This window comes from Lissotriton vulgaris, chromosome 3_2, assembly GCF_964263255.1.
Source record: "Lissotriton vulgaris chromosome 3_2, aLisVul1.2, whole genome shotgun sequence".
Classification (NCBI taxonomy): Eukaryota; Metazoa; Chordata; class Amphibia; order Caudata; family Salamandridae; genus Lissotriton; species Lissotriton vulgaris.
Genome location: NC_141690.1, coordinates 204,896,321 through 204,922,658, shown reverse-complemented (window position 1 = coordinate 204,922,658; position 26,338 = coordinate 204,896,321). Strand labels below are relative to the sequence as shown.

General features: G+C 45.8%; 1 protein-coding gene across 4 annotated transcripts in view; it reads left to right on the top strand.

Annotated features, from left to right (window-relative positions):
• Positions 1 to 26,338, top strand: part of TACC3 (transforming acidic coiled-coil containing protein 3) — a 534,052-nt gene that overhangs the window by 153,982 nt on the left and 353,732 nt on the right. For all 4 annotated transcript variants that reach the window (XM_086964227.1, XM_086964225.1, XM_086964226.1 and 1 more), the window contains exon 5: positions 5,861 to 5,942. In XM_086964227.1, the coding sequence (XP_086820353.1) occupies positions 5,861 to 5,942 (82 nt within the window). The remainder of the gene's footprint in view (positions 1 to 5,860; positions 5,943 to 26,338) is intronic.

Sequence of the window (26,338 nt, the reverse complement as noted above, 5' to 3'; positions counted from 1 at the left end):
CATTAAGCACACAGCGGTGCAGACGCTGTAGCGCTTGTTACATAGCCAAAGCGGCCGCCATTAGATCAGGCGCGCTCGCCGACCACGCCCCCTTGAGGCCACGCCCACTTTACCAGCCTACTTAAACGCTGATCGTCAGCGCAACGTTTACATCCCTGACCCAGTCCTGAGGCGGAAGCCGGGAGCTGGAGGTACGCTTTATCTCTGTAAATACCTTCTTTTAAAAACTTGTGTGGTGTCACTTAGTACTTGTTTTGCCAGTGTTACTGTGCCTTCCACAACTGGAAAAGACTCATTAAGCACACAGCGGTGCAGACGCTGTAGCGCTTGTTACATAGCCAAAGCGGCCGCCATTAGATCAGGCGCGCTCGCCGACCACGCCCCCTTGAGGCCACGCCCTGCCACCTAGAAATGTGCATGCACAGGAAGCGCAGCGGACGAGCGCAGCGGGAGCGCCGTTTGCGCGCCGAAGGCGCGCCTAAGGCAAGCCCGTCTGTGCCCGTCCGGGCCCGGACGGACCCAGGCCCAGAGACTCTGCCAAACTTACCCCTCAGCCGCCTGACGTATACAGCAGACACGCTTCTGAATCTCCGACCCGAAAAAAACCCGGGCTGCCGTTATACTTACAACACAGATAGTTCCTTCACAAGGTGTTCGCGCTGTTATCCAACCATCCAGTCCACAGCCAATCCAGGACTACAACTAGGGCTTCTCAACTGTCGCTCCCTCCCCAAGCACGCACTAGAAATCAACGAGATGATCCTAGACCAAGGCTTGGATGCACTATTTCTCACAGAAACCTGGCTTGCTGACAGCTCCGATGCGGATGCTGTATCCGCCCTTCCCCCAGGCTACCTCATCCAAACCCTCCATAGGCCAAGAGGTAGAGGAGGTGGGTTGGCCATAATCTATCGGGAACTTCTCACCTGTAGAACGAGCGACGCCCAAATTGATAATTCCGAGAGTTGCCACTTTTCCCTTCAGTTTTCCCCGACCCAATCCCTCTCGGGACTCCTGATCTATCGGCCTCCGGGTACTCTAGGGAAATTTCTCAATGCAATCACCGAAACGGCCTCTCAACTAGCCGCTTCCGTGTCCAACTTCCTCATCGTAGGTGACCTGAACCTTCACTTTACAGATCCCACTGACCGGGCCGCCTCGGATCTACTTGCGGACCTTCTGTCATTGAATATTAGGTTAGTCAACAAGGAGCCCACCCACGACAAAGGACACCTGTTAGACCCCGTCCTCACCAATGCTAATATCACCACCAGCCCACCCCTGCCACTCCCATGGACTGATCATCTCTTAGTCCCCATCTCTTGGGAGGCCCCTATCGTGACCACCCAGCCCGGGAAAATCAAAGTCAGGGACAGACGATGGCACAAACTCGCCACATCGGAATGGTCGGACATCCTCTCTGACACCACCCCAGTGCTCTCCTCCGACGCTATAACTGCCGATGAACAGTTTTGCTCCTGGATCACCTCCTCCCTCGATACCCTAATCCCCAAAACTTCCATTCTTAGACACAATAAACGTCTACCGTCAGCCCCATGGTACACCCCAGAGCTCAAGCTGCTGCGACAGAACTGCAAGAGAGCTGAACGGTCATGGAGGAAGGAGAAATCCAACGCTAATAAGGACGCCTACGTCACCTCCTTATCAGCTTATAAATCTATGATCGACAAAACGAAGAGTCGATTCTTTCAGGAACGAATCGAAAAAGCGGCCTGCTCAAGTAAAGAAACTTATTCCATCCTCAAAGAGCTCCTTAAAGTTCCCGACACAGCCCCTAGAAATCCCCCAGACCCAAAGGCAGATCAGGAAAAATGTAATCAGTTAGCCAGCTTCTTCCAAGGAAAAATCCAAAAAATCCTGGACTCCATCCCTCCGACTAACTCGAGCGAAACGGACGACCCCCCCAATACTTTGGTCACACCTCGTCTAACTTCTTGGGGACAAATAACCATCGAAGAGGTAGAGACTACGCTCACATCCATCAAAAGCGGATCTCCTAGGGACCCCGCCCCGCTACGTACCCTTAAAGAAGTCGCTCCCATTATCATTCCCCCCCTCACTCAGCTGATTAACGCCTCTTTTCAACAGGGAGTCGTCCCCCCTAGTTGGAAAGCGGCAGTCGTCAAGGCGCTGCTAAAAAAACCTTCCTTAGACCCAGCTGAATTGGCCAACTACCGACCTATTTCCCTTCTTCCAGGGACCAGCAAGGTTGCAGAGAAACTGGTGAATAAGAAACTTTCCCAGTTTCTTGAATCCAACAATCTGCTAAAAAACTCGCAGACAGGCTTTCGCCCAGGACAAGGCACCGACATCGCCCTCCTGGCTGCAGTGGAGGAGGCCAGAGCGCTCTTAGACGAAGGAGGATCAGTGGCAGTGATCCTTCTCGACCTGAGCGCGGCCTTCGACACCGTCAACCACCAACTTCTGGTTAAACGGCTGAAGAAGGTAGGAGTAGAAGGCACCGCTCTATCCTGGCTTTCCTCCTTCCTGGCCCAACGTTCCTTCCAGATCTGGGAAAACAACACCCGCTCCTCCGATACTCCCCTCCAATGTGGGGTGCCTCAGGGCTCCTCCCTGAGCCCCACATTGTTTAACATCTATATGTCCACATTGGAGGAGGTCGTCATCCCATTCGGGGTGAGCATTGTCAGCTACGCGGATGACACACAGCTAGTTGTCTCCCTCTCCCACCCCAGTCAACAACCAGCGGATCTATTCAACTGCTTAACACAGATACAAGGGTGGATGAATAATTCAGCCTTAAAACTGAATGGATCGAAAACTGACATTCTCCTTCTGGGTCAGAAAGGTTGCACCTTCCCTCTGAACACCTGGCCACCCTGTCTAGGCCCCCCCTCTGCTCCCAAACAGGAAGTAAAAAGCCTCGGAGTATGGATTGAAACCGATCTCTCTTTCACTACACAGGCTAAGAGAGTAGCAGGCACCTGCTTCGGCCTACTTAAAGCGATGAGAAAGATTCTGCCCCTCCTTCCACCCACATCGCAGAGACTTCTCATCCAGGGCCTCATCCTGTCCAGGCTTGACTATAGCAATGCTATATACCTGGGCGCACCCGAGGCAACCCTGAATAAACTGCAGAAAATACAAAATGCTGCCGCCCGGATTCTCACACATACCCCTGCCAGAGCGTCAGCTAAACCTGCTCTGAAGCTCCTTCACTGGCTCCCAGTGAGAGAACGAATAACATTCAAAGCCTTAAGCTTGGCTCACAGGCTAGTGCAGAATCAGGGCCCCCCCATTCTGAGGAAATTCATACAACCCTACAAAGCCCCTAGATCTCTCCGATCGGACAGGGAGTCCCTCATCATCGTGCCCAGGTTCAAAAAATCCCGCACAGGCGGAAGACGTTTCTCGATTCACACAGCGCGCCTATGGAACGCTCTTCCCCGAGACCTGAGGAAAGAATCAAACTATTTACGATTCAGGAAACAACTTAAAACCCACCTGTTTCCTTAAAACTGCTTTTAACCACTTCTTTTTGCTCTATTTAAAACCGCCCCTTTCAAAAAATTGCTGCACTCCCCCTCCCCCCCCCCCCCTCACTGGTTAGGGTTTTGTTTCAGCGCTGGGATACCTACGGGTGACTACGCGCTCTATAAAAATTTTTAATAATAATAATAACACCCCTCACCCTCTCACACCCCTCACCCTCTCACACCCCTCACCCTCTCACACCCCTCACCCTCTCACACCCCTCACCCTCTCACCCCCCCTCACCTTCACCCCCCCCTCACCTTCACCCCCCCCTCACCTTCACCCCCCCCTCACCTTCACCCCCCCCTCACCTTCACTATGCGCCACCACAGCATCAATCTGTGCAACCATTTAACAACACCTGGTTAAAATTTGTTGTCTCAATGTTTCAAGCTTTATTACAAATGTAACAAAAATATGTCAATATTTCACTTCTGTTCTTGGATTATCGTCGCAATAAAATACACTGAACATAATCTTCACAAAAGTTAATTACAAAACTTTAAGCTATTGCCATTATAAATTACAATAACTTTTATTTAAGAATTAATTATTGAAAATACATTAAAAGCCGTTGTTTTGTAATATCAATAGATATAATTCACGTAAATACAACACATTGCATTACAAATGCTAAAGGTGTCACATTTGCGAAAGTTATAACTATTGGCATTGTAATTGACAAATCTATTAATTTCACGATTTTTGAAAACAAATAAAAAAATGTCATTTACAATACCAATAGCTCAAACTTTCTTAATGCGAGACCTATTGCATTGCAAATGCTGGTTTATTTTCACCTAACTGGCTGTCAGACATTTAAAGTAATTGAGTAGATGTAGCCTTATGCTCTCGTGTGGTTATTTCAATTTTATGATGCCAGGTGTAAACTTAAAAGTTGAGTTGTTAGAAGCTGTTTTGGAAACTCCCCAATGCAGGCAGCACTGTATCTATAATTGATTAATTTAATGAAGATGCCACGAAGCAGTTCGGAATACTAGTAATTTCAGTTTTTTTGCCTTACCCATTCAGATTCAACTTAAAACCATGCAAGCCGTGATTTTGCACCCCCCCCCCCCGTTTATGCTAAAGTATCAATGACCTTTAAATGCACAAGCAAGATATTTAGTGTTACATGAATGACCGTTTTCATTTGAATTTGCTTTAAATGGAGAAGCTAATTAAGTTATACAAATAGTTTGAAATAGCTTGAGAAATGTATTTTTTTTAAACAAAATTGTAAAATAGCTCTGATTCAGTTATTCTTCATTCTCTTCTCGGCTACACTCTTATGCTGTTGTAGTCTCATGCTCGTCTGAGTTCATGGTCTTCTCTTGGCTCCTGGTAATGTGAATTTCTGTGTGTGTGTGTGTATATATATGGCATGTGAACAAGGGCCGTGAAGGAGCACAAAACGCGTCATCTCTGGTTTTTCCATCTGACCATTTTTCTACAGTAATGATATGTTATCCTCAATTGTGGTCCGTCTCCTGCTTCGCCGATCTTGTGGGATTGGAGGTGGCTGTTGGGAGTTCTCTTGGAATATATCTTTTTCTACCCCTCATTCAAGCAAAAAGTGATGAACAGAATGCAGAACAATGTCATACATTCACTCCAGTACAGAGATCTGGGCCTAAATCCATCGTTTTTTGCTCCCCATGCCATTCCAGTTTGGACCCAGCCACATGCAAATCAGTCTTGACCCTGCGCCCAGTGGGAACAATCCAGCCCGAACCGCCAGGCCAGGTCCTCCCTGGACTGAAAACCAGCATCCTAGGACCGGTATCTGGGTTTCATCCCTCTTCAGCCAGGATAGCTTGATTCCAGTGGCATGAAGAGCACGGGACCCATGTCTGAGCATACCCGCCCCACTTGGTGTGACCAATGCAAAAAGAACTATTGATGAACAATGCAGAACAATATCATGCATTCACCCCAGTACTGAGATCTGGGCCTAAATTCATCGTTTTTTTGCTCACCAAGCCATTCCAGTTTGGACCCAGCAATATGCAAATCAGTCCTCCAAACTGGGGTGGCGTAGTGGGCAAAAGAACAATGGATTTAACCCAGATCTTTTGATTGGGGAGAATGTTTGCATTGTCAGCATTCCGTCCATCATTTGTCTGCTGTAATACCTCTCATTCAAGAGTATTTCATACACTACTATTTGTGTATTGAATTAGACTAAGTTTGTTTTAATAAGTTGCTGGGTGGGATTGTTTTCTGGAAATGACACCGCTATTTAGAATTTAAAATCTTAGTTTCCACATTTTCCCATTTGCACTGAGTTAATCAATACTGGTCTACAAACTTCAAATCATTTTAATATGCATTTGTTCTTTAGGGAAACTAAGAAAGAAAAGATTGCTGATTGTAGTCTGGAGGCTTCAGTAAGTGCAGAGGTGAATGGCACAGCAGAACATACGGTAAGGGCTAAAATTTCATAATAATCTGTGTATATCTGTTAAACCTCCCCAACCCAAATTTCTTTAAAAAGGCAGTCCAGATATTATGAGCGGCCCGAACAGTCTTGAACCGTGTCCTTTTGAAGTAAGAATAGTCAGTGCAGCTAAGAAAGGCATTCTCCGTGTCCGAGTCGAGTAAATAAACTGCAGCACTGACTACCCGAGAGTCATTACACAAAGCGTAGGAATTTTGGACTATCTGAGTTTTGTTACTATTGAGCCTATATCCTGAGATCTCACCAAATCTTTGTGCTTCCAATTCTACTTCAACAATTGCTAGGGAGGGATTGGGAGTAATTATTGCAACGTCGTCCGTGTATGCTAGTGTTTTAAACTGCATGCCATTTATGCTTACAGCGGGAATTTTTGGGTTACCATCTAGCTTGCGCAGTAAGGGATCCATATAAGAGCGCAAACAGAGGTGACGAAGGGCAGCCCTGCCTAGTCCCCCTCCTGATCTGCGTCAGTGAGGTAAGCCCCCTATTGATCCTAATCCGGGCTGTCTGTTCCCTATACAATGCTTGCACCGCTCGAATATAGCCTTCCCCTAGGCCATACCATCTCATTGCCTCCCAGAGGTAATCCCAAGAGACCCTATCAAATGCCTTTTCTGCGTCTACAAAAAAGGCTGCAATAGGGTCCCCTGGGACTCCGGTGGCATCAAAAAAAGTATTGACCTGCCTAATATGCTCGGTGGTGCCCTTGCCTGGAATAAACCCATGTTGTACAGGACTGACCATGCCCACAATCACTCTAGCCAGTCTTTTCGCTAAAATTTTGGAAAAGATCATTGCATCTGAGTTCATTAATGTTATAGGCCTGTAGGACCCTGGAGCTGTGGGTGGCTTTTCTTTTTTAAGAATAACTATTAATTCAGCGCCTCCCCATGAAGCTGGGATTGAGTGCCCCTGCTGGGCCTGCGTAACCGTGTTCAATAAATCTGTAATAAGGACTTTCTGGAATACCTTGTAGAACTCAACCGGGATTTGGTCTGGGCCTGCCGCTTTTGCTGAAGGGAGATCCGCTAGAGCTCAGGTCAATTCCTCTAGATTGATTAGGGATTCTAGGATTACCTTCTCCTCCTCGGGCAATTCCAGAGCTAAATTGTGATTGAGATAATCCTTAATATCCAAAATTCCACAGCCCTCTTCTGTGTCATAAAGATCTGTGTAAAACTCTTTAAACACCTCTCTGACGCCCTCGGGATCAGATATCATATTTCCTTGCCTATCCAGGATACCCTTATTATCTCCTGCAGCTGCTTGCTGCCGAGTGCGGCTTGCCAGGATATGTCCAACCCTCTCACTCAATTCAAAAGCTTGTTCCTTCTTAGCCAGATAGTTAGCTGCAGTCTTACTAGCAATGCCTTCTATTGCTTCAGCTTTTAATGACCTCATTTTTAATAGTTGCTGTTCCAAGGCCATACCCTGTTGTATTACTAAGTTCAGCTCTTCCTCAGCCTTAGTTAAGATTCTAACTATTTCCTCCACTCTACTCCTCTCTGCTTTCTGCTTATGAATTGAGTAACCAAGTGTCTCCCCTCTGACTCCTGCCTTGAACTCATCACAGGCATTTCTGAGGATATGCTCCCCCTGTTAATAATCCAGAATTCCCTAATCCAATTGTTCATATAGCTAATATATCCACTATCTTAAAGAAGGGCTCTCTCGAATGTCCAGATATTTTGTTTAACGGCTGCCCCCACTAAATTAATAGATAAGATTAAGGGGTTGTGGTCCGAAATTATTCAGGGGAGTTTCTCAATTTGGGCTCTGGATAACCGAGTTAGAGATCAAAAAATAATCTAATCTTACAATAATTCTCAATAATTCTGTGTGGGGCTGAGAAGAATGTACAACCATCCAGCTGCGGGTGTAGATTGGCCCTGAGGTCTATCAATGCATTGTGTTGTGCCATAGCTGCTAAAGCACAAAATGATCTCCTCTTTCGCCCAGTGTACCCCTGCCCAGTTTGAATCTCAGAACCTGTGGGACTATTGATGTTAAAATCCCCATAGCATATAATTGGCTCAGGCCATCTAGCTAATTCTGTATCCAGAAATTCAAATACTTCCGGATAGTCCTCTGTGGAGCCATATATCGAGACCAGAGTAAACTTCCCCCCCTTATATACTAATTCCGCTATGACCCACCTACCTCACTGATCCTCAGTCCTAGTCACTAAGCAATTCCTCCCTTTACCCAGTATAGCTACCCCTCTTGTCTTAGACCCTTGCTTTGTATGAGCTAATAAAGTAAACCCTAGCTGCTCAAGCAGAAATCCCGTCCCTCCCTCAACATGAGTTTCTTGTAGACCTACAAAATCCAACTTCATTGTATTCAGCAGCGCAGACACCTGAAGCCTTTTCTGCACCTCGTTCAGCCCGCAAACATTAATTGAAGCAATTCAGCAAGACATTAAAATATGACAAACGGTTGTTCTAACTTTCTTGCTGACTGTTCATTTAATCAAAAACAGGAATGGTTGTGCTGTGTGCGTACCCCATCTCTCCCTCCCCACTACCCCCTTACCCCCCCTCCCTTGAACCCTACCTCCCCAGTACTCCCCCCTCCCCCTACGGGCAAATTGGTCACCCATGACCTATGTGTGGTCGCTTTAGAATGCAGCTGTCGCCTCCTCCTCCCTCCCTTACGTACTAAACACCAGAAAGAAAAAAGGAAAAAAAAGTGATCCTCCCCTTGAAGTTTAACATTTGCAAGCCCTGTGTCCTCTACTGTCAGGTGTTTAGAGAGCCATTATTCTCATCTTCCCCCTTCCCTGTACCGAAGCACTTCCACCATATACTCTACTCATTTGCCTTAATCTCTGAGAAAAACATTTTCACCTGCCCTTTGGTAATCCCTTTCATCTTGGCTGGGTACAGCAAATAGGCCTCTGATCCCAGGGCCTGCAGGGGAGCGATAAGCTGTCTCAATCTCCACCTATGCTCAACTGTAACAAGGCAAAAATCGGCCCTAGCAAAAAAAGTAACTTTGTTAAAGGAGCGCTTGGCCTCCGGCTTTGCCTTCTCTAAAATAATGGTCTCAGCAAAAAGTTGCCTACAAATATGAGAATAGCTCTAGGTCTACCCTCTTGAGACCCGGTCTGCCCTCTCTTGATTGTGAAGGGGAAGCGATGCGCCCTCTGGATTTCTACCTCCCACTGCCACGAAGATAGCTCCGGAAAGGCCCCTTTTAATAAGCTCACAACGAATAGCCTGGAATCTTGTCCTTCCAGTCCCTCAGCCACCCCCAAAAGTCTGATATTATTGCGCTGTTGACGATTTTCAGAATCTTCCATCTTCCACTGCACATCCTCCCCCACTTTCTGCTGATTTGGTTTAAACGTCTGCAAGCTAATGATTTTCCATTAGGAATATTTTTGGGAAAAGCAGGCATACATCAACATGGTACAAAATGATGCTGCAATGATATGGTACCTAAAATCTTACAGTAGTTTTTTCCTTCTTGCATTATTTTGTGAACATTTTTTTTTAAAGCAAAGAATCATCATTGTTGCTTTCAAGCTTTGGCAAATATTTCCATGTAATCAAAGCATTCTGGGAGCATTATACATAGCCTCATATTACTAAAGTTTGAAAAAGTGTGTACACATTTATACTGGAACCAGCGTCAGTAGTGCAGGCAGAGTTTACAGCATCTACTCTTAGTACTCACCCTAATAATAAAGGCTTTGCATTAATGAACCATAAATACAAGGTTGAACAACATTTAACACATGGACACAAATAGTACCTTAACTGTAGACACTGCCCTTTCCTGATCCATAATGTGGTACTCTAAACTGACAAAGGGTTTGTGCTGTAGGGAGTTGGTCTTACTTGTCCCAAGGAGAAAATGCACATGAAAACTTGTTGCCCGTGACCCCAAACAATATGTCCCGGGGATCGGGCTATAGGAATTCCACATCCCTGTTTGGTACTAAAGTACCCCAAGCATAGGTACACAAGGGGCCCCACTGCACTTAAAACCTATAAGTCACCCCTAAGGTAGGCATTTCAATCCTGAAGACTGGGTGCTTGGTTGAAGTGAGGGTGCCCCTGCATTAGCAGGACCCCCTTACAACCCACGGAGTCCATTCTCCCGGGTTTTAAATGCAGCAGCCATTACTGTGTATAGAGTGGCCATGCTTCATTACACAATTGCGATCTCTAAACTGATACCAAACACAACAGGGTTTGTTGCAGCCAAACATGTTGGAATCTTTGGAGGTATGATTCCATGCACTGTAATACTCCTCAGGGAGTCCCTCATTGCTCCCAGTCCCAGTCTTTTAGACCCGGACAGCAAGCTACGGCTGCTGTCAACCAGAGACCCGATTCTGCGCCCCTGCTGCCGAGGCAGGTTTGAGCAGACCGGGTCTAGTGTATTGGGCCAGGGTGGGGCGCTTGCCAGTGCCAATAGACTGATTTTGAGGGCACTTTGGTGCCCTCCTTGCATACTCAAGTTGGAACCAGTTCATTGAGCCGTTGGCTCCCACTCTGCTGCGAAACTGGACAAAGGACATGGGAGTATCCTCCCCACTGTCCAGCCCCTCCTCTGGGAGGGACCCCAAATTATCCCAAACCCTTTCCTTAGGGTACCTAAGGGCGTACCTGTGGCTAGGTCCCTAGATTTGTCGTACAAGATTCAGACCCCAAACCACTACAACTTCAACCGTCTAGGCACTCTGGACTTTGCTTTGTGAACAGATACTGTGACTACTCCTGGTCTCGTCGTCCTTCAAATCTTCTGCAACGTCTGTGCCTGTGCTCCATACACCTTCACTGTGGACATCCAAGATGCACAAAATAATCTCCCTTGGAATGAAGGAGTCACTCCCCTACATCTGGAGGCAACGCAACGCAGCTGACCAGTCTGCTGATCCTGGGCTCCCACTAACTCCAAAAGGCTCAGCAACATAGGTGGTGGTTCTGAAACTCCCTCAAGACCTGCATTGTTTTCACAGCAAGTTTGAAGCCAGTATCACTCGTCTGAACCGCTAGAGCAGTACTCCTGTGCACTGTGTCGACTTGCTATTGCCAGGGCTTGTTGACTCTCTCCTCCAGAGAGCTTTGGGCTCCAAGAATATTCGGGCTCAAGTATCTCCTACTACCAAGGTCTGTGTCCTCACTGCATCCTCTCCACCGTTGGCTTTCATAATTGGTGAGCTGCTCGAGGTCCTCATGCGCCTCTGGCTTTTGGGTCCTCTTAAGGGTCTTCTTTGGCTCCACTTGGTCCCCATGTTTGCTCAGCCCTGCTCTGATTTACCTGCTTGTGGGGAGTCACTAGGACCTTGCTGGTCCCGACTTTGCACCGTTTTTTCAAACCAAGTTTGTGGCCGTTTCCAAGGCTTGTTGGCGCTCCCGACGTAGACTACCCCCCTGGCTCTTGATATCCGACGTGAGACAGCTTGTAAACGGCTTCCGTTCTTTCACAGCATTGCCTGATCCTTACAGCTGCAATTTCAAGGACACAGTCAATCCTCCTGCATCTACAGACCTCTGTGGGCATTTGTCTTCTGTTCCTTCTGGCCACTCTTGAGTGGCACAGACTCTGTCCCCTCTGCTTGCTGATTCTTCTCATCTTAAATGGGATTTCAGACTCTTTCACCACTTTCACCACTCATCTTTACTGTAGTCCTCCATTGTTGTCTAGGCGGTTTCCAACATCACTTTGCACCTATGCACCTGGCTTCCATGGTGTAGGTGTCCTGGTCCCTGGGTTTTCCCGGTTGAAGTATTCACAGGTGCAGGGACTCTCCAACCTTCTATCTTCCATGGGATTTCTTTAGGGTCCTCTGGGAAGGGGCCTTCTTTAAAACTGCAACCGAGACGTACCCATTGACTTTTATTGAGCACATGATAGTGTTCGTACACGGCTCCCGTTGGGGTTCCTAGATGCTCACCATGGGTGGTTCCTTGGGTCCCCAGCTCTGCTACGTCTTCAAAGTCTCGTCTCTATTTACTTCATGGTTCCCATTCCACTATTTTAGTATATTGTTTGGTCTCCCCCTGGAGACCACTCTGTGTTTGTTCTACTTACCTGTTCTATTACTGAAGTATTGTGGTTATATCGCCAGGTAGGAGATATTGCAATGTGTTAGTGAGTGTTTATAATATATTTGTAGAACTACACTGTGTGGTTCTTTACAATTAACCTATACCATAAGATTAAGGACTGGTAAAATAAGCTTGCTGTCCACCAGGTGTTGGCGCAGCTCCGGAAAACATTTCTCGAGGAGGTGCTCCCTTAGGAACAGATTGTACAGCCCCTCGTAATCGGTAACCTCACTGCCCTGCACCCAGCCCTCTAATTCCTTACCAGTGTAGTACAAGAAATTCAGTTTTGCGTCGGAAGCTTGCGCCTGTTCCAGAATTTCTGCCGGTATTTTTTAGCGGTCAGCCCAAACTTCCTGACAAAGGCAATCTTCATTATGGGGTAATCAATCAATCAATCAGAGTACTTGTAAAGCGCGCTACTCACCCGTGAGGGTCTCAAGGTGTTGTAATTGGTCTGCTCCTCCTGTTCTAGAGCCAGGAGGGCGTCCCTCCCCACCGGGGGCATGTACTTATACAGGCCACCCCCCAATGACTTTCAGGAACCCCATGGGCTCTCAACGAAACCTTATTGGCAGCCAACCACTTGCCAATGTCCCCTATGCTAAAACTGGCTACTTCATCTTTGGACAGGTAGAGTCTGGGCTCCCTGGTAACTTCCTTAGGTATGCTGCCACCAGTGGGATTGCTGGGGGTCCTTATCTGCAGGGCTTTAAGATCCAGTTCCCTTAAAGTAAGCTCATGGATAAATCTCCTCTCCTCCCGCTCCTTCTCAAACCGTGCTAGTTTCAATTTTAGTTGTCTCTTCTCCCTCCTGTCCGCTAACTCTACTGAGGACAGGCTCCTCCCGGAATCACTACTGCCTGCCCTAGAAGGTGTCCCAGGCCCTGCTAGTAGGTTGCCTCCTTCCGTTTGGAACAGTGGGTCTAATTCTTCAGTGGTGTTAGGCTCCATTCCTCCCTCGTCCCTTCCCCCATCCGGGTGGGCTGCTACCCATGCTCTCAAGCTGGTTTGAAGTTCTGCCTTCTTTGCGCCACGCTTAAAGCATACCCCTTTTTCCTGGCAAAATTCTCTAAGCTGCGCCACTGAGTAAGTTTCCATCTCAGCCAGCTCAAAGTCCATCTTGCCAGATGGGCCCTCCGACATTTGCATGGAATTGATCGGACACTTGATTAAATAAAAGGCGTTAAATAGGAGCTACCTACAACCACCACTTCAGGGAGAATTTTGGAAAAACCAAAAATGCCAATTGAAGAGACTAACTCTAGAAAAACAAAATTGCCAGTCCGAGAATGAACAAAAATAAGGTGTAAGATGCGTGGTGCACACTAAGTTGCTGTAGGGTGTACACAAGCACAAATTCAATCACACCACTGAGCACCAAATGTTGAAACCGGGACCACCGCCCACTTAGGGTAGCATGGCACAGAGTGGGCAGGCAAACTCTAGAAGGCAATTGTGACGTACTTGCGCAGCACATACTACAACACCCCAGTGCAAACCCACCAAAAATGACACCACACCGTCTTAGTTAAATAGAAAATAGAGAGGCGTTATCTTTTTGCATTAAAAAGGGGGATCAAGTTTCCAATAGTTAATAAATTAGGACTTTGGACATTCCATTTTTGGATTAGCTACATTAATTAGACAGTACATTGCATTCCCTCACAATCAGAGAACCAGGTATTTAAATACATTCAACTAGGCAATCGGCAGGTAAGTATATTACACATAAATCAATAGGAACATGCAGCAGTTTAAACCAAGCAGGTAAGTACATTAAATACTGAATTAGCAAATATATGTATCAATTTGGAACAATCCTGTAAATAAAGTTTTTTGATTTAGCAGGTATTTGCATCAATTTGAATCAAGCAGGTAAATACATTAAGATTAGAACATCAGTGGTTCCATATCCAGCGTGCACCATCTCTTCCTAGCTCCTGCACAAGAAAGTGCTTATGGATGCTTAACTTCAGAGGCGGGAGAGGTCTGGTACCCACTCTCAATATGCACATGTCACCTTGTTACAAGAGAGGATCAACTTGGGGGCTCAGTCCTTGGCAGCCCCGTTCATTACAGTCCCCCCTCCCGAAATGACTCTGCTCCTTCAGCCCCACCTTCCATTAAGTTGTTCCCCAATACCTCTGCGCCTGTCCGGCGCCTCTGTCATACTCTCTCAGAAGCGAGTCTGCAGGGCCGATCTTCCCCCTGACCTCCCGCTCAGGACTTGTAGCACTTCGCATGAGGCAGGGGCATGGGCCGCAGCCGAGCCGCGACGCGGACACCTCAGAGACCCCACAGCGTGTGGGCCTCCTTGTGCATTCTCTTCTGTTTCTCTGGAGAGACAAGTTGACAGATGGTTCGGCCTTCCGAAGGGCCGCGGCGGCTTCCACTCCTCTGTAGAGCTCCGTCTCGGGCAGAGAGGTGACGCGCTAGGCGGGATTCCGGTTGCTAAGCGACCCCGCCCAGCGTCTCCCTGAGCCTCTCGTCGCTCCCCTTTTTTTCACGCTCTCCCCTTCTCCGCACCCAGGCCAGCGGCGGTGAAACTTTTGGCAGCCTCGGCACCTCAGCGCTTCGGTGAGGGCAGAGGGGGAGGCTCTGATCAATGCAGCGCTGGCAAAATTAGGCGGCAGACGCGCAGGCAATGTTGGCACGCTTCTGACCAGGGCCAAACAGGAGACAAGGGCAAAGGTTAGGTCCCAGCCTCACTTCAGGGTTTGTAGGAATGGCCCCATGCTCAGTGTTGCCCTCTCAGCATGCAGCGCCCACCCTCCTAGGTTCCTAGGGCTGGGGCAATGTCACTTTCACCAGTTGTTCAAATGGATTAGTCCTCTTAATGTGTGGACACACTGGGGCGTTGTGCTCTCTGAACTGGGCCAGATCAACAGGAAGAAGGGCAGCACCCTCAGACCAACCCGCAACCCCTAGAAGCAGTCCAATTAGCCTGTGACATAATCCCCCTGACGCTGTAGTCTGCACTCCAGCCAGCCCAGCAGTGTGACAAAATGGCCGCCCAGTGTCCTCCCTTATATAGCCTGGGCCCAGGTCACTAGAGTGGACCGAAAGGTTCTGGAACACCCTAATGCTATCCTATGGGCCAGAGCTCTGAGGTCATTTCTAGCAGGCGTCCATTTTATGAAGCTCTCCCGTAACACCATTTTACCAAGGCGCACCGGCACCTCCGCACTGATCGGCAGTGGTGAGGCGCCCGGAGACCTAAGGCCACACGAAAAAGAATTGGTGGGAAAAAAAAATGTGAGGCTGAAAGAGAAAAATTAGGGGGAGACCGCCCAAAAGCTGACAGGTCTTACACACTTCCTGTTGTAAAACACTTGGAGGAACTGTGTTGCTTTCCACATTTCTCACAATATTGAAGATTTTAATGTGATTCCTTACTTGAGCTGCCACTAGCAAAGTTTTCCATGATAGGTAGTCCTGCAGGCTTGCCAGGGTGACCCCTTGTTGGACATTTGACCATAAATGAACTATATACCGAAGATCAGAGGGACATGATGTGCTTGTTTCAGTGTTCATGATACTGAACAGTCATTCACCACCAGTTCTGGAAAAAATGTATTAAAACATTTATACATTTTACTTGGTGTATGTAATATAAGCATAATTTATCTTATAGTTATCCGTTTATATAATCACATTTACTATAATCTTTAATAAAATTCACAATTAAAATTAGGAAAAATGTCCGTTTACATCAAGGTATCTTGGGAGTTAACACACAAAAGGCACAGAGTTATGATTTGCTATCACATATTTTCCATCTCTAGGCATCAATACCTTGACAATAAATCCTCCTTGGAATCCATCCGAACCCAAGTGGTACCGACAACATGATAGGCTCAAGGTGTAGTGTAGTTCCTATTTTCCCTATAGGCCCTGCGCATTGGAATAACAAACAGCAGTGTAGACGTAGGACTGAGGTCTTCTAGGTCTCTACTGACTATGTTAGACTTAATTTAGGTTTGCTCCAGCTAGCTCAGAGGTCACTGGAAACTTTCTTGACTGAATAGGAAGTGATCAGCTTCCCTGGCTCAGACAAGAAAAGATTCAGCTTCAGACAACCGCATAAACATGACAACTTTGCTCCTCAGAATAAGAGTCGATCTCTAGAGTCGTGTGAAACAATAGACAGCTATTTCACTCAGTCAGTTGTGCAGATTTACTTTCACCAGAGTGCAGAGAATGGAGAGACGGGCGTTTTCAATAAAAGATATAATTTATTGAGCAGTCTTCCTTCTCATGCAAGAGAAATGAATTGTCACAATTGCAAGACTTGTTATTATGAAAAGTGCGTACAGTAAAAGGAGTATTACGAAATAATACTGTAAAAGCATTGATATGGTTTCTTAGCCATAAGATAGTTAAAATGAATAAAATATATACATTCATATATACATTGGCTAACGACCTCAACTGGTGCTTCTAACTACGCCTACCCCAGTGTACCTGACCTAAGCCTAATACATGGGAGGGAGTAAGTAAGTAAGTAGCAATTTAAGTTAAGTTGGTTTTGCCAAGAGTTTGTTTCAAGAATTCTCTCGAAGGGTTTAGTCAGCACCTTACATCTGGAATAGAATGTAGGAGGTCTGGTATCTCCTTCTTAGGACCAGATATCCCAGTCACCCGCAAGGGTAGGCTGGAAACGCCGGAGCTGGATTTTCTTGGCAGGAGAAAAGACAGCATCTTAGCGCGTCAAGGAGGAGGGGCAGCGTCCGTGGGCTTCTCGCATCTGCTGGGCTCTCTGCAAGGGGACAGCTGTTCGTCTCCAGTATTCACCACCACTGTGTTTGCTTAAGGCAACGTTGGTATATTTATACCTGAAAGGTGCCGAGTTTGACGTAAGTTTTTGGACATAAGACTTCAATAAAGATGTCACTAAGAACTGGTCATTCTTACAGTGCTCGCAGGAGTTCTATTACTAATCAAAACAAAGCAAACAGGGCTTTCCCAGGTTGCTGGGGGTTTGGTATGTTGAAAGAACTCGGTGTGCTATCTAGGAATCTAAGGAAGTGGCTTCTGCTGTGTCATGGACTGTCATGGACTGCAGAGGCGAGTTACTGAAATATGGCTCTGATTCTTATGCCATTATAGGGATATGTATTCATTATAGCCGTATAGGGGCATGAGGTCAAAATATTGATCGGGGTCCTAGATAAAACTCATCACCCACTCCACGAATTTATGTCCATCAAATTACTAAAAACTAAAGCAATAAGAAGCACGTGTATTCCTACCCACCCCAAAATACATTTTGCATTTGAAATGGTTTATGAAATACATAAAATAGGTACTGTACGTTATCAAGCATAGTAATCATTCAAAAAATTTTGCATATATATTCAGTTGAACGATTTTGCAAAAAATTACTCATGAAATGTCTCTCCATACAGAAAAGAAGGGCGAGACTATTTCATCACATATAAATACATTTGCTGTTAAGTGTGCTAGAGGCTGCGGTATTATTACGTCTCTAGATCCACTAAAAATAGAAGCTCTGTTCTTTATGAATAGTTCTACTTTAAGCAAAGTACGTGTGCCAGAGAAAAGGTAAATATTTTGGAAATTTTGGAAAAATATAATTTCATGGTGAGCGGGGGAAAAAAAAATAGTTCAAAATGCTTTTCAGTAGCTTTTGTTTATCAAAGCTGAAGGCCGAATTCAGAGTTCATGGGAACGCTGTGTGCCGGATTGTTTCCCAAAAGTTATTGTTTCTGTTCAGGGGAGAACATCATTTCAGACAGGCTCGCAAAGAATTGGTCTACATATTCAGGTGACAGTTCGACCAAGTTCGATAATGCTGTAACTTGGCAGTTGTGAGAATGATTGCTATCATCGATTTCAGGAACAGCAATGCTCACAGAAGGTCGTACCTGGGTGATGCTGCTTCCATTTCTTGCCTCACTGCCACTACCTAGTCATAGCGCAGGAGTCTCAACGAATGCCGTCATCAGGATTGGTAACCGCTGGGGACAACACGATGCGTGAGCCGTTACTGGACTTAGCAAAGTATCGACGTCCATAGGTACTGCTGATAGTAGTGCAAGACAGGTGTCTAACACGCATTCCTCTCCGCATAGCATACATCGAAGCACAGGTAAGATGCAGGTCTGCCATATAGGTCTGAATGAAAGAAACCAGGTCATATTCAGATCTCTTAGCTGGGCTATCCCAAGGACTTTAGTTATGCGGTCCCGGTAGCGTATTGCTAGGATCGTTTCTTCCATCCTTGCCGGAGTCATGTCTGCGTTTTGGTTTGCCATATCGGAGCAGTAGAGTCAAAAATAAAATACCTGCTACGAGTCCCAAAGGTAGTGGTAGGCCGCCAAAGATCGAATGGCAAAATTATGAAAGATGCCCAGGACTGCTTCAAATGGTGTTAACAGTCCCGAAAAAATTGTCTTAAATACATTCGAGATACCACTGGCATTCAACATATTTAGGATTTGGCTGAGCATTTCTGTGAAATGCACGGGGCAATTTGTTGATATGTTTATGTATCTCTGCAGTTGTCCTTGCAACTTGGAGATCATACGTCTCTTTTGACGACGTGATGGGCACTGTTGTCTGCAAAAGCACAGACTTCATTCTGCTTAAAGTATCAATTTGTATAGAAGAGATATTCAAAGGAGGCCAAATCGGAGCCACTGAGTCTCCAGGGCCATTTGGATACTATGCTTGCATACAGCAAGTGACCATGGAACTCACGCTTAAGAGATATGCTTTCCCTGGCACCAAGCCACAACAGCTGTGATTCGTTATTAGAACGCAACTCCCGTTAGAAAGTTGCCTAAAGAATGGCTCTATTTGTGCTGCAGGTGTGCCGTGCTGGTGGCATGAATGGTTATTTGAAGTACCGTCACAGGCCCCATGTAAGTTAATGATTGTTTACACTCTTTACCACCAAGAAATACATTTTTGTTGTTGTCACTATAGCATGTGTGTGTATAAGGTAATTTCCATGATGACTTAATGTATCATTTACCCAACTTTTCATACTGGCCTGCCGGTATATACTCAAGGCAATTTTAAAACTGGAAAGTTGTTATCGGAATTGTGATAATCCCGTGTATTATCCATTCAATGACAGGTCTTTCTGACATTGTCAATGGTAATCTCTCAAGTTTTTCGATGCTCAGGATTGTATAGTCTGCTCCTTTCTGTGCCAAGCTGATTTGTTTATCAGTAAGGTTAAAGATGGAAAACAATGACATTGTGTTGATTAAACGCCAAGGCACATAGCCTGAACGAAGATTTTGCAGCGTCCAGCCTAACTGTACAATAGAACGCAATTGTGACTGGCCATGCTGTAACATTAGCAAGTCTTTGTCTATTATATCTATGGCAGATGATACAATACTGTCCAGTGAATATATTCTGGAGGACAGAGTCATTAACTCATTGTCCACAACAGAAAGTGATTTTTTCCAAATTAATACGATCAATTTCTCATATTTTCTCGGCTGTTTCAATTTGAGTTTCTTTCCATGCCTCGTTGTATGCAGCATATATGCTGGCCGCTATGAAACGTTTTTGACGCTGTTTGCGTGGTCCCATAATGAAATTGCGCAAATCAGCACCATATTCAAGTAAAGACAAGTGTTGCTTAAATTTTTCCAGTGTGGATGTTTGTAACCATTCAAGGCATAGTTTCCCTACACTGTAAGTTGTTACTATCCCTGGATGTTGTCTCTGGGAGTATCTCGGGTCTGGTCTGGTCATTTTTAACCCCTGTAATTTGTTCAGGAATCTATCTTGACAGTTATTTGTGTCTGTAGGCCAGATTAACCACTTTTTACTATCAGGATGTGTTCTGTTTTCGTTTAAAATTTGGGATACGCTACCTCAATATCTGTGGTTGCATTATCAGGTATTGGATTTGGAATAGACGGTTTGTTAAGGTCTTTGATCTTGGCTAGGCCAAGACAGGTAGTTTGTTGAATTGTGTCATTCAAGAACATTATTTGTTCTGGGATCATGCAGGCTCTAAATAATGCTTCTAGGCCTTGTACCTGCCAATCTTTTTTACCCCAGATGGTTTTTGTTTCAATGTTATTTTTCCAGAAATCACAACCAAATGTCATCATTTTTTCATAAAATGCTTCTGAATATATCAATTTAGCATTTGTCAGCATGGTTCGTCCCTGTTTTATTCAACAGTTTATAATAAAATGTTTCTGCAATACTTGTGTTAAACCCTGAGAATTATTGGAATTTCTCACAGAATGTTTTTGAACTGCTTTTAGGTGGAGTAGCACAATGTTCCCATTGGTTACATTTAAAAACATTTCTAGGTTGAGCAGATTTATGTAAATAGTGGTCTGCATAATGTGCAAAACAGTACATCTGTTCATAATTAGATGAACCTTGCAATTAATCATGTTCTGTAAATTTTGCTGATAAAACTAAATCCAACATCATATCATTTATACTTTTAAAGTCCCAATCATCAGAGAATGTACTTGGTTTTACAAAGTCACTTAATGAAACCTTAAATTGGTGGATATTTCAAGAGCTCGACCGGGCCATATATTACATAGTCTGTCTTGTCCCAAACTACCCCGCCGGGTATTGGAATGGCTGTGACATTTACTGATGATAGTTCTCTTTTCTCAATGTGAGTTGATTTGTGAGGCTTCAGAACTAAGTTGATGATCTGACTTGCTGTGTCCATTGAACTGTATTTTCCCTCAATTAATTTTCCCTAACAAAGTACCATGATGAGCCAAAGCAGGAGGAAAAATACACCTAACTCAATCCAAAATTCTAACCATGGAGAAATAAGAGGGGTTTCTTTGACTTGATGAAAGAATTCTGTTGCTTTTTCTTTAAAAGTCTTGGTTTCTGGCGTCACTTCAAGGTCGCTTTGATCTTCAGAAAAGTTGTCGAAATTGATGAAGTAGCCAGATGCAGTTCTGTCGATTGTTGGAATTGTTTTCTCAATTTGCCTTTCATTAGCACATTCTGATGCTACATCATTGTAGACTGGTGTTTCATGACGAACTGTTTCAATTTGGGTTTCAAGAGGCACAAGTTCCATGGCATTTCTGCATAGTCCTTTTTTATTCACTGCAGGTTTATCAAATGTGATTAGTCTTTCAGTTTGAACCTCTTGGATACTAGCAAATTTGGGTATTCTGTTACTTCGTGGGAGTCCACTGGGCCTGCTATTGATTATAGGCCATATGATTGTGGTTTTACCAGGTCGATTGATACAACTCTGTTCTCCTTTTTACCAGAAAGGGGCGGTAGTACTACTGATCTTGTTCCGTTGATTGCTAAGACAGGTACTGCTTTTCTGTAAGAAGGCCTAAATTCCTTCTTCACCGCTATTTTTTCTCTGACCAGATCCCTAATCTTTGGAATCCAGACAGGTCTTGCTGGGACAGGTGGTGTGTCTTCAGTGGTGGTTGGCTGTTTCTTTAACTTTATGTTGCTCAGGGCTTTTCTTGTTTCATTTAAGTCCTGTAAAACAGCCAAACTATCTTTGTCAAAGTCTTTTTTCTTATCTTCTACCACTGAAGCAAGACTATCTAAGTCCTGAACATACATTCTAGTTCCGAACAATAGTTCGTAAGGGCTGAAACCTTTTAGAGAATTTCTTGGCAAGTTAAGACTACGTTGGACACTTGTTAAATGTTGGACCCACCCATCACCCGAACCTAATACCTTTGCCGTTATAGATTGCTTTATGTCTCGGTTTTTTCTTTCCACTACCCCGTTTCCCTCAGGATGGAAGGGACAAGAGAACCGCAATCCAATGCCCATGCTGGTCATGGCCTCCCTATAAGCTCTAGAGCTAAAAGCAGACCCTGGTCAGAATGGAGCATGGCAATTGCATATGTGCCGATAAAGACTCGCAAATCTTTTATAACAGTTCTGGCATCAGCCGAGCGCTGGGGCCACATTTTTTAAGTGAATGTAGTCTAAAATAATTAATAGGACGCTGGACTGCATGTGCTGATAGCCCTATGCCACCTTCAGAAATGTCCATGACATTACTCCGCTTGACTCGTTACTGCGGTCTCTGTCGCAGTTTGGACAGCTCTTTACAAATTTATAATGGTGCAGGCTCATCCCCGGCCACCAGTATTCTGATTGTAATTCAGTCACAGATTCCTTCATATGTTTGTGCCTTGGACCTTCACCCATGTGTGCGTCTGCTATTAATAAGATTCTCTGGTTCGTGTTTGCAATGACTCTATCCCCCACTTCAGGGATTCGAGCAAAAGGAACGGAGTTTGCATCAATTACTTATATATAGTTGAGTGGATAGTTCACAGGTAGTGCTGCACAGTTGCCTTTTGAAGACTTTTTTACCGCCAGCATGGTTTCCCCGTCTATGTATTTTTCTGAACGCTTTTTTGTGGCTACGGAAGCCGTTTTAGTTGCTTCCGCTGTGGCTGAATTAGCCAATCGATTCCCTGCAACGTGAACGCCATCACGTTGATGACTCAGTGTGTATCAAGTGAGTCTTTTGTAGTTCTTTCTGTAAAAGAACTGCTTGTTTCCAAAGCATTTTATGCTTGATTGTGGCACCTGTGTCGTCTTTGTAATCATTTTGAACCCAGCTCTGTAAATCATTATTGTAAGAATTGACGCAAAAATGCGAATCGCACACAATTAGTGAAGGAAATTTCGATTGGTAGAGGATATTCTCCAGTATTAGGGGTGTCTTTCATAGATTCACATGCCTGAATCATTCCCCGTCGTCGGAGTGGGAGCCCACGGTACATAAAAAAGTAGTAAAATATACCCTTAGTACATAAGAGATAACAATATACCCAACCAGGAAGTAAAGTAGCCCCAGCTACAGTAAATAAAACTTCCACATTAGAACCTGTCCAGGTCATTATGTATGGACCAAACTGCAGCCAATCAGGCCACAGCTCCCACCAGAATGCTCTCCCCAGAGACCCAGGCTCTCAGATTTTTTACCGCACGTCGTGTGATAGGGAGTCCTTCTGAGCTCTGCTCAATTCTTCTCTTGGATCGAGTTTATTTCTCCTAAAATGTCTACTTCTAAGTCCCTTTTCAGGGCCTGTGACTCGTGTGGAAAGGCGAGACTGTTTAAGGAAGATCCACACACTCGCTGCATCTACTGTTTGTACCCTGACCATCAGGTTAAGGAGTGTAGCATCTGTCGAAAATTCTCTCCTAAGACCCTCAGGGACAGAGAGGGTCGCCTGCTGCTGTGGCTGCAGAGGATGAAGAACAAGGATGAGCCACTTTCTGAGGTAGGAAGTTTTGCCTCAGAGTCTACTAAGGGATCTAAGAAAAGGAGAGCTGAGAGTGCTGTGCCTACTCCGAAGGCTAAGGTGGCTAAACACCAGATCGCCTCACAGACTGGGGAACCTTCTACTTCAAAAGCTCAGAAATCCTCTGAGAAGGCTGTTAAGCTTCCAAGCTCAAAAAGAACGGAGCCTTTGGTGTCTCCTGTGAGACCTGTGACTAAGGCACCAACAGCGTTGCCGATTTCCAGTCAGGCTGCCTCTGCCATGACTTCTACATTGACTTTCTCCTCACCAAAATCGACCATGGTGATGTCCTCAGCCTCCTCCAACTTTTGTTCATGTTCAGATTCGTCCCATCTCGTCGACGAAGGTTATCACACCTCTCGTCGACGATCAGACATCGACGACACTGAAACAGTCGACGAAGAAATCCTCGTCGTCGTCGACGGCTGCTCCGTCGACGAAGAAGACCTTGCTGTCGTCGACACCATCGTCGACGAAGATATCGTCGACGGACCCATCGGCGACGAAAAAGACCCCGTCGACGGACGCGTCGACTAGAGCGTCGTCGACGAAGGTGAAGATTGTCTCGTCGACGGCCCCGTCGACGGCCCCGTCGACGATGAAAACTGCTCCGTCGACGGTTCCCTCGTCGACGGCGAGATCCAACACGTCGACGAAGGTAACACCACCTCTGAAATCGAGAGAACCATCGTCTTCAACATCCAAGGCGACGACACAGAGCTCGGATTTGCCAGACAATCCACCTACACCAAAATTGTCGTCTTGTACAGACCTGCAAGTATGGTCAGCAAAGACCACTACCATACCTCTTCCATCTCCAGCCACAACTGCGGCTTTATTGCAAAAGAGGTCTTCTCAAACCACGCCATTGTCGCCACTCCAAATGCCAGACAGGCTATTGGATTCTGAAGCAGAATCTGGGGATGACATGTTTCAAGCGGCTGAAAGTCCTTCTGACTTATTGATACAGGTTAAGGATCAAGAGGAAGAGGAACAGCAAATTCAGGCACCTACATCGGTGAACACTTCTACGCCAGGAATGCAGATGCCAATGGAACTTTACGAGAATCTGCAATATATGCTGAGCGATTATCGCCGATTCCCGCCTTCGGAGTCGGGCGATTCACATATTACCTCCCCGCAACCTCAAGTGAGTAGAGGTCCAAGATCTAGTAGGTCGGAAGAGGCACAGACTACCCGACCTGCCACGCCATTATCTCCCCACCAGCAGGATGTTGACGATTCTGATGAGGACACCCATGAAGAAGGGGAATTGATTAGGTCGGACTCGTCGGAGTATGAAGACTACCAGGCTGAGACGCCATCCCCAGAGGAACAACCAAAGGCTGAGTCACCGCCGGTGGATATAGCGAACTTCCATAGAATTATGGACAGAGCCACTAAGAGATTTCTAGTTTCAATGGAGGCAAAGCAAGATGAGTGCTTTCTTTATGATTTTAAGACTTTATCTCAAAAGCAAAGTTGGTCTATTCCCATTATAGACTTTATCTGGAAGGAGGGGCTTAAGATAATGGCCACGCCAAATTCTTCTCCCGCGGTATTGCCCAGGGTCGACAAGAAATATAGGGCGCCAGCCTCTTCACCTGCTTGTCTCATCGGCCAAGCAAAAACGGACTCAGTCATTGCGCAAGCAGCACAAAAGAGGGCTAGGAACCCCTCAACTCAGATCTCCATTCCAACGGACAGAGACGGCAGACGCCTCAATACCATTGGTAAAAAGGTATCTACTATCGCGGCCACCACTGTTAGAGCTGCTAATTCGTTAGCAATTCTCGGTAGATATGACAGACAAATGTGGTCTGACATATCCCCATACATCCAGAAATTGCCTGAGCCAGACCGCTCTGAGGCCACCAAGATCCTACAAGAAGGCGAATGTGCGTCGTCTGAAATTATCGACGCAGCAGTGGACGTAGCGACCACAGGTTTCAGACAATTGGCAGGAGCTGCAGTGCTCAGAAGAGAGGGATGGTTAAAATCTACGTCCTTTCGACAAGAAGTACAGGCCAAAGTTTTAAATATGGCTTATGACGGCGAATTCCTTTTTGGCTCACATGTGGACGAAGCCTTACAGTCCATTAAGAAGGATACAGAAACGGCACGTTCATTAGGTACTCTGCAGTACCGTAAATCTTCCTTTCGTGGTGCAAGAGGAAGAGGTAACTTCTCCAGCAGAGGAGGTTATTACCAGCAACGCCCATATTCGAACAACCAAAGCAACCAAAGGTACCAGCCTTACAAACAACAACCTTATGGCCAAAGACTGAGTAATTTTACACAATCTCGAGGTAAAACTACCTATCTGGGTAGAGACAACGCCAACAAGAAGTGAAAAGAGCGTCCTGCCGCCACTTTGCCTACGCCAGCCACGAATTGGAGGAAGAATATCCCTGCATTACTTTCAATGGTCCAATATTACAACAGACAGATGGGTCTTGGATGTAATCTCAAAAGGTCACATATTGGAATTTGTAAAAACCCCTCCAAATTCACCCCCAAAAGGACCACCCACAGCACATCTCAAAGAGCTGTTCGTCCAAATCAATGCAATGATTCGGAAAGGGGCAATCGAGAAAGTACCTCAACATCAGAGAGGAAAAGGGTTTTACTCTCGTTTTTTCTTGATACGCAAAAAATCGGGGGAGTGGCGCCCCATCCTCTATTTGCGTGCCCTCAAATTTATCAAGCAGTTGACCTTCAGAATGTTGTCACTCCAAGAGATCCTCCAGTTTCTGACGGAAGGCGACCATATGGCAACCCTGGACCTTCAGGATGCTTACTTCCACGTACCCATCTTCCCCAGGCACAGGAAGTTCCTAAGGTTCAGAGTGGATGGCAGGGACTTTCAGTTCAAGGTCCTTCCCTTCGGGCTACGTTCAGCCCCGAGGGTATTCACCAAGATGTTGGCACCGGTGGCGGCCCACTTACGGTTGCAGGGTGTCCAGATTTACCCTTATCTGGACGACTGCCTTATCAAGGCCAATTCCTATGCCACCGCAAGC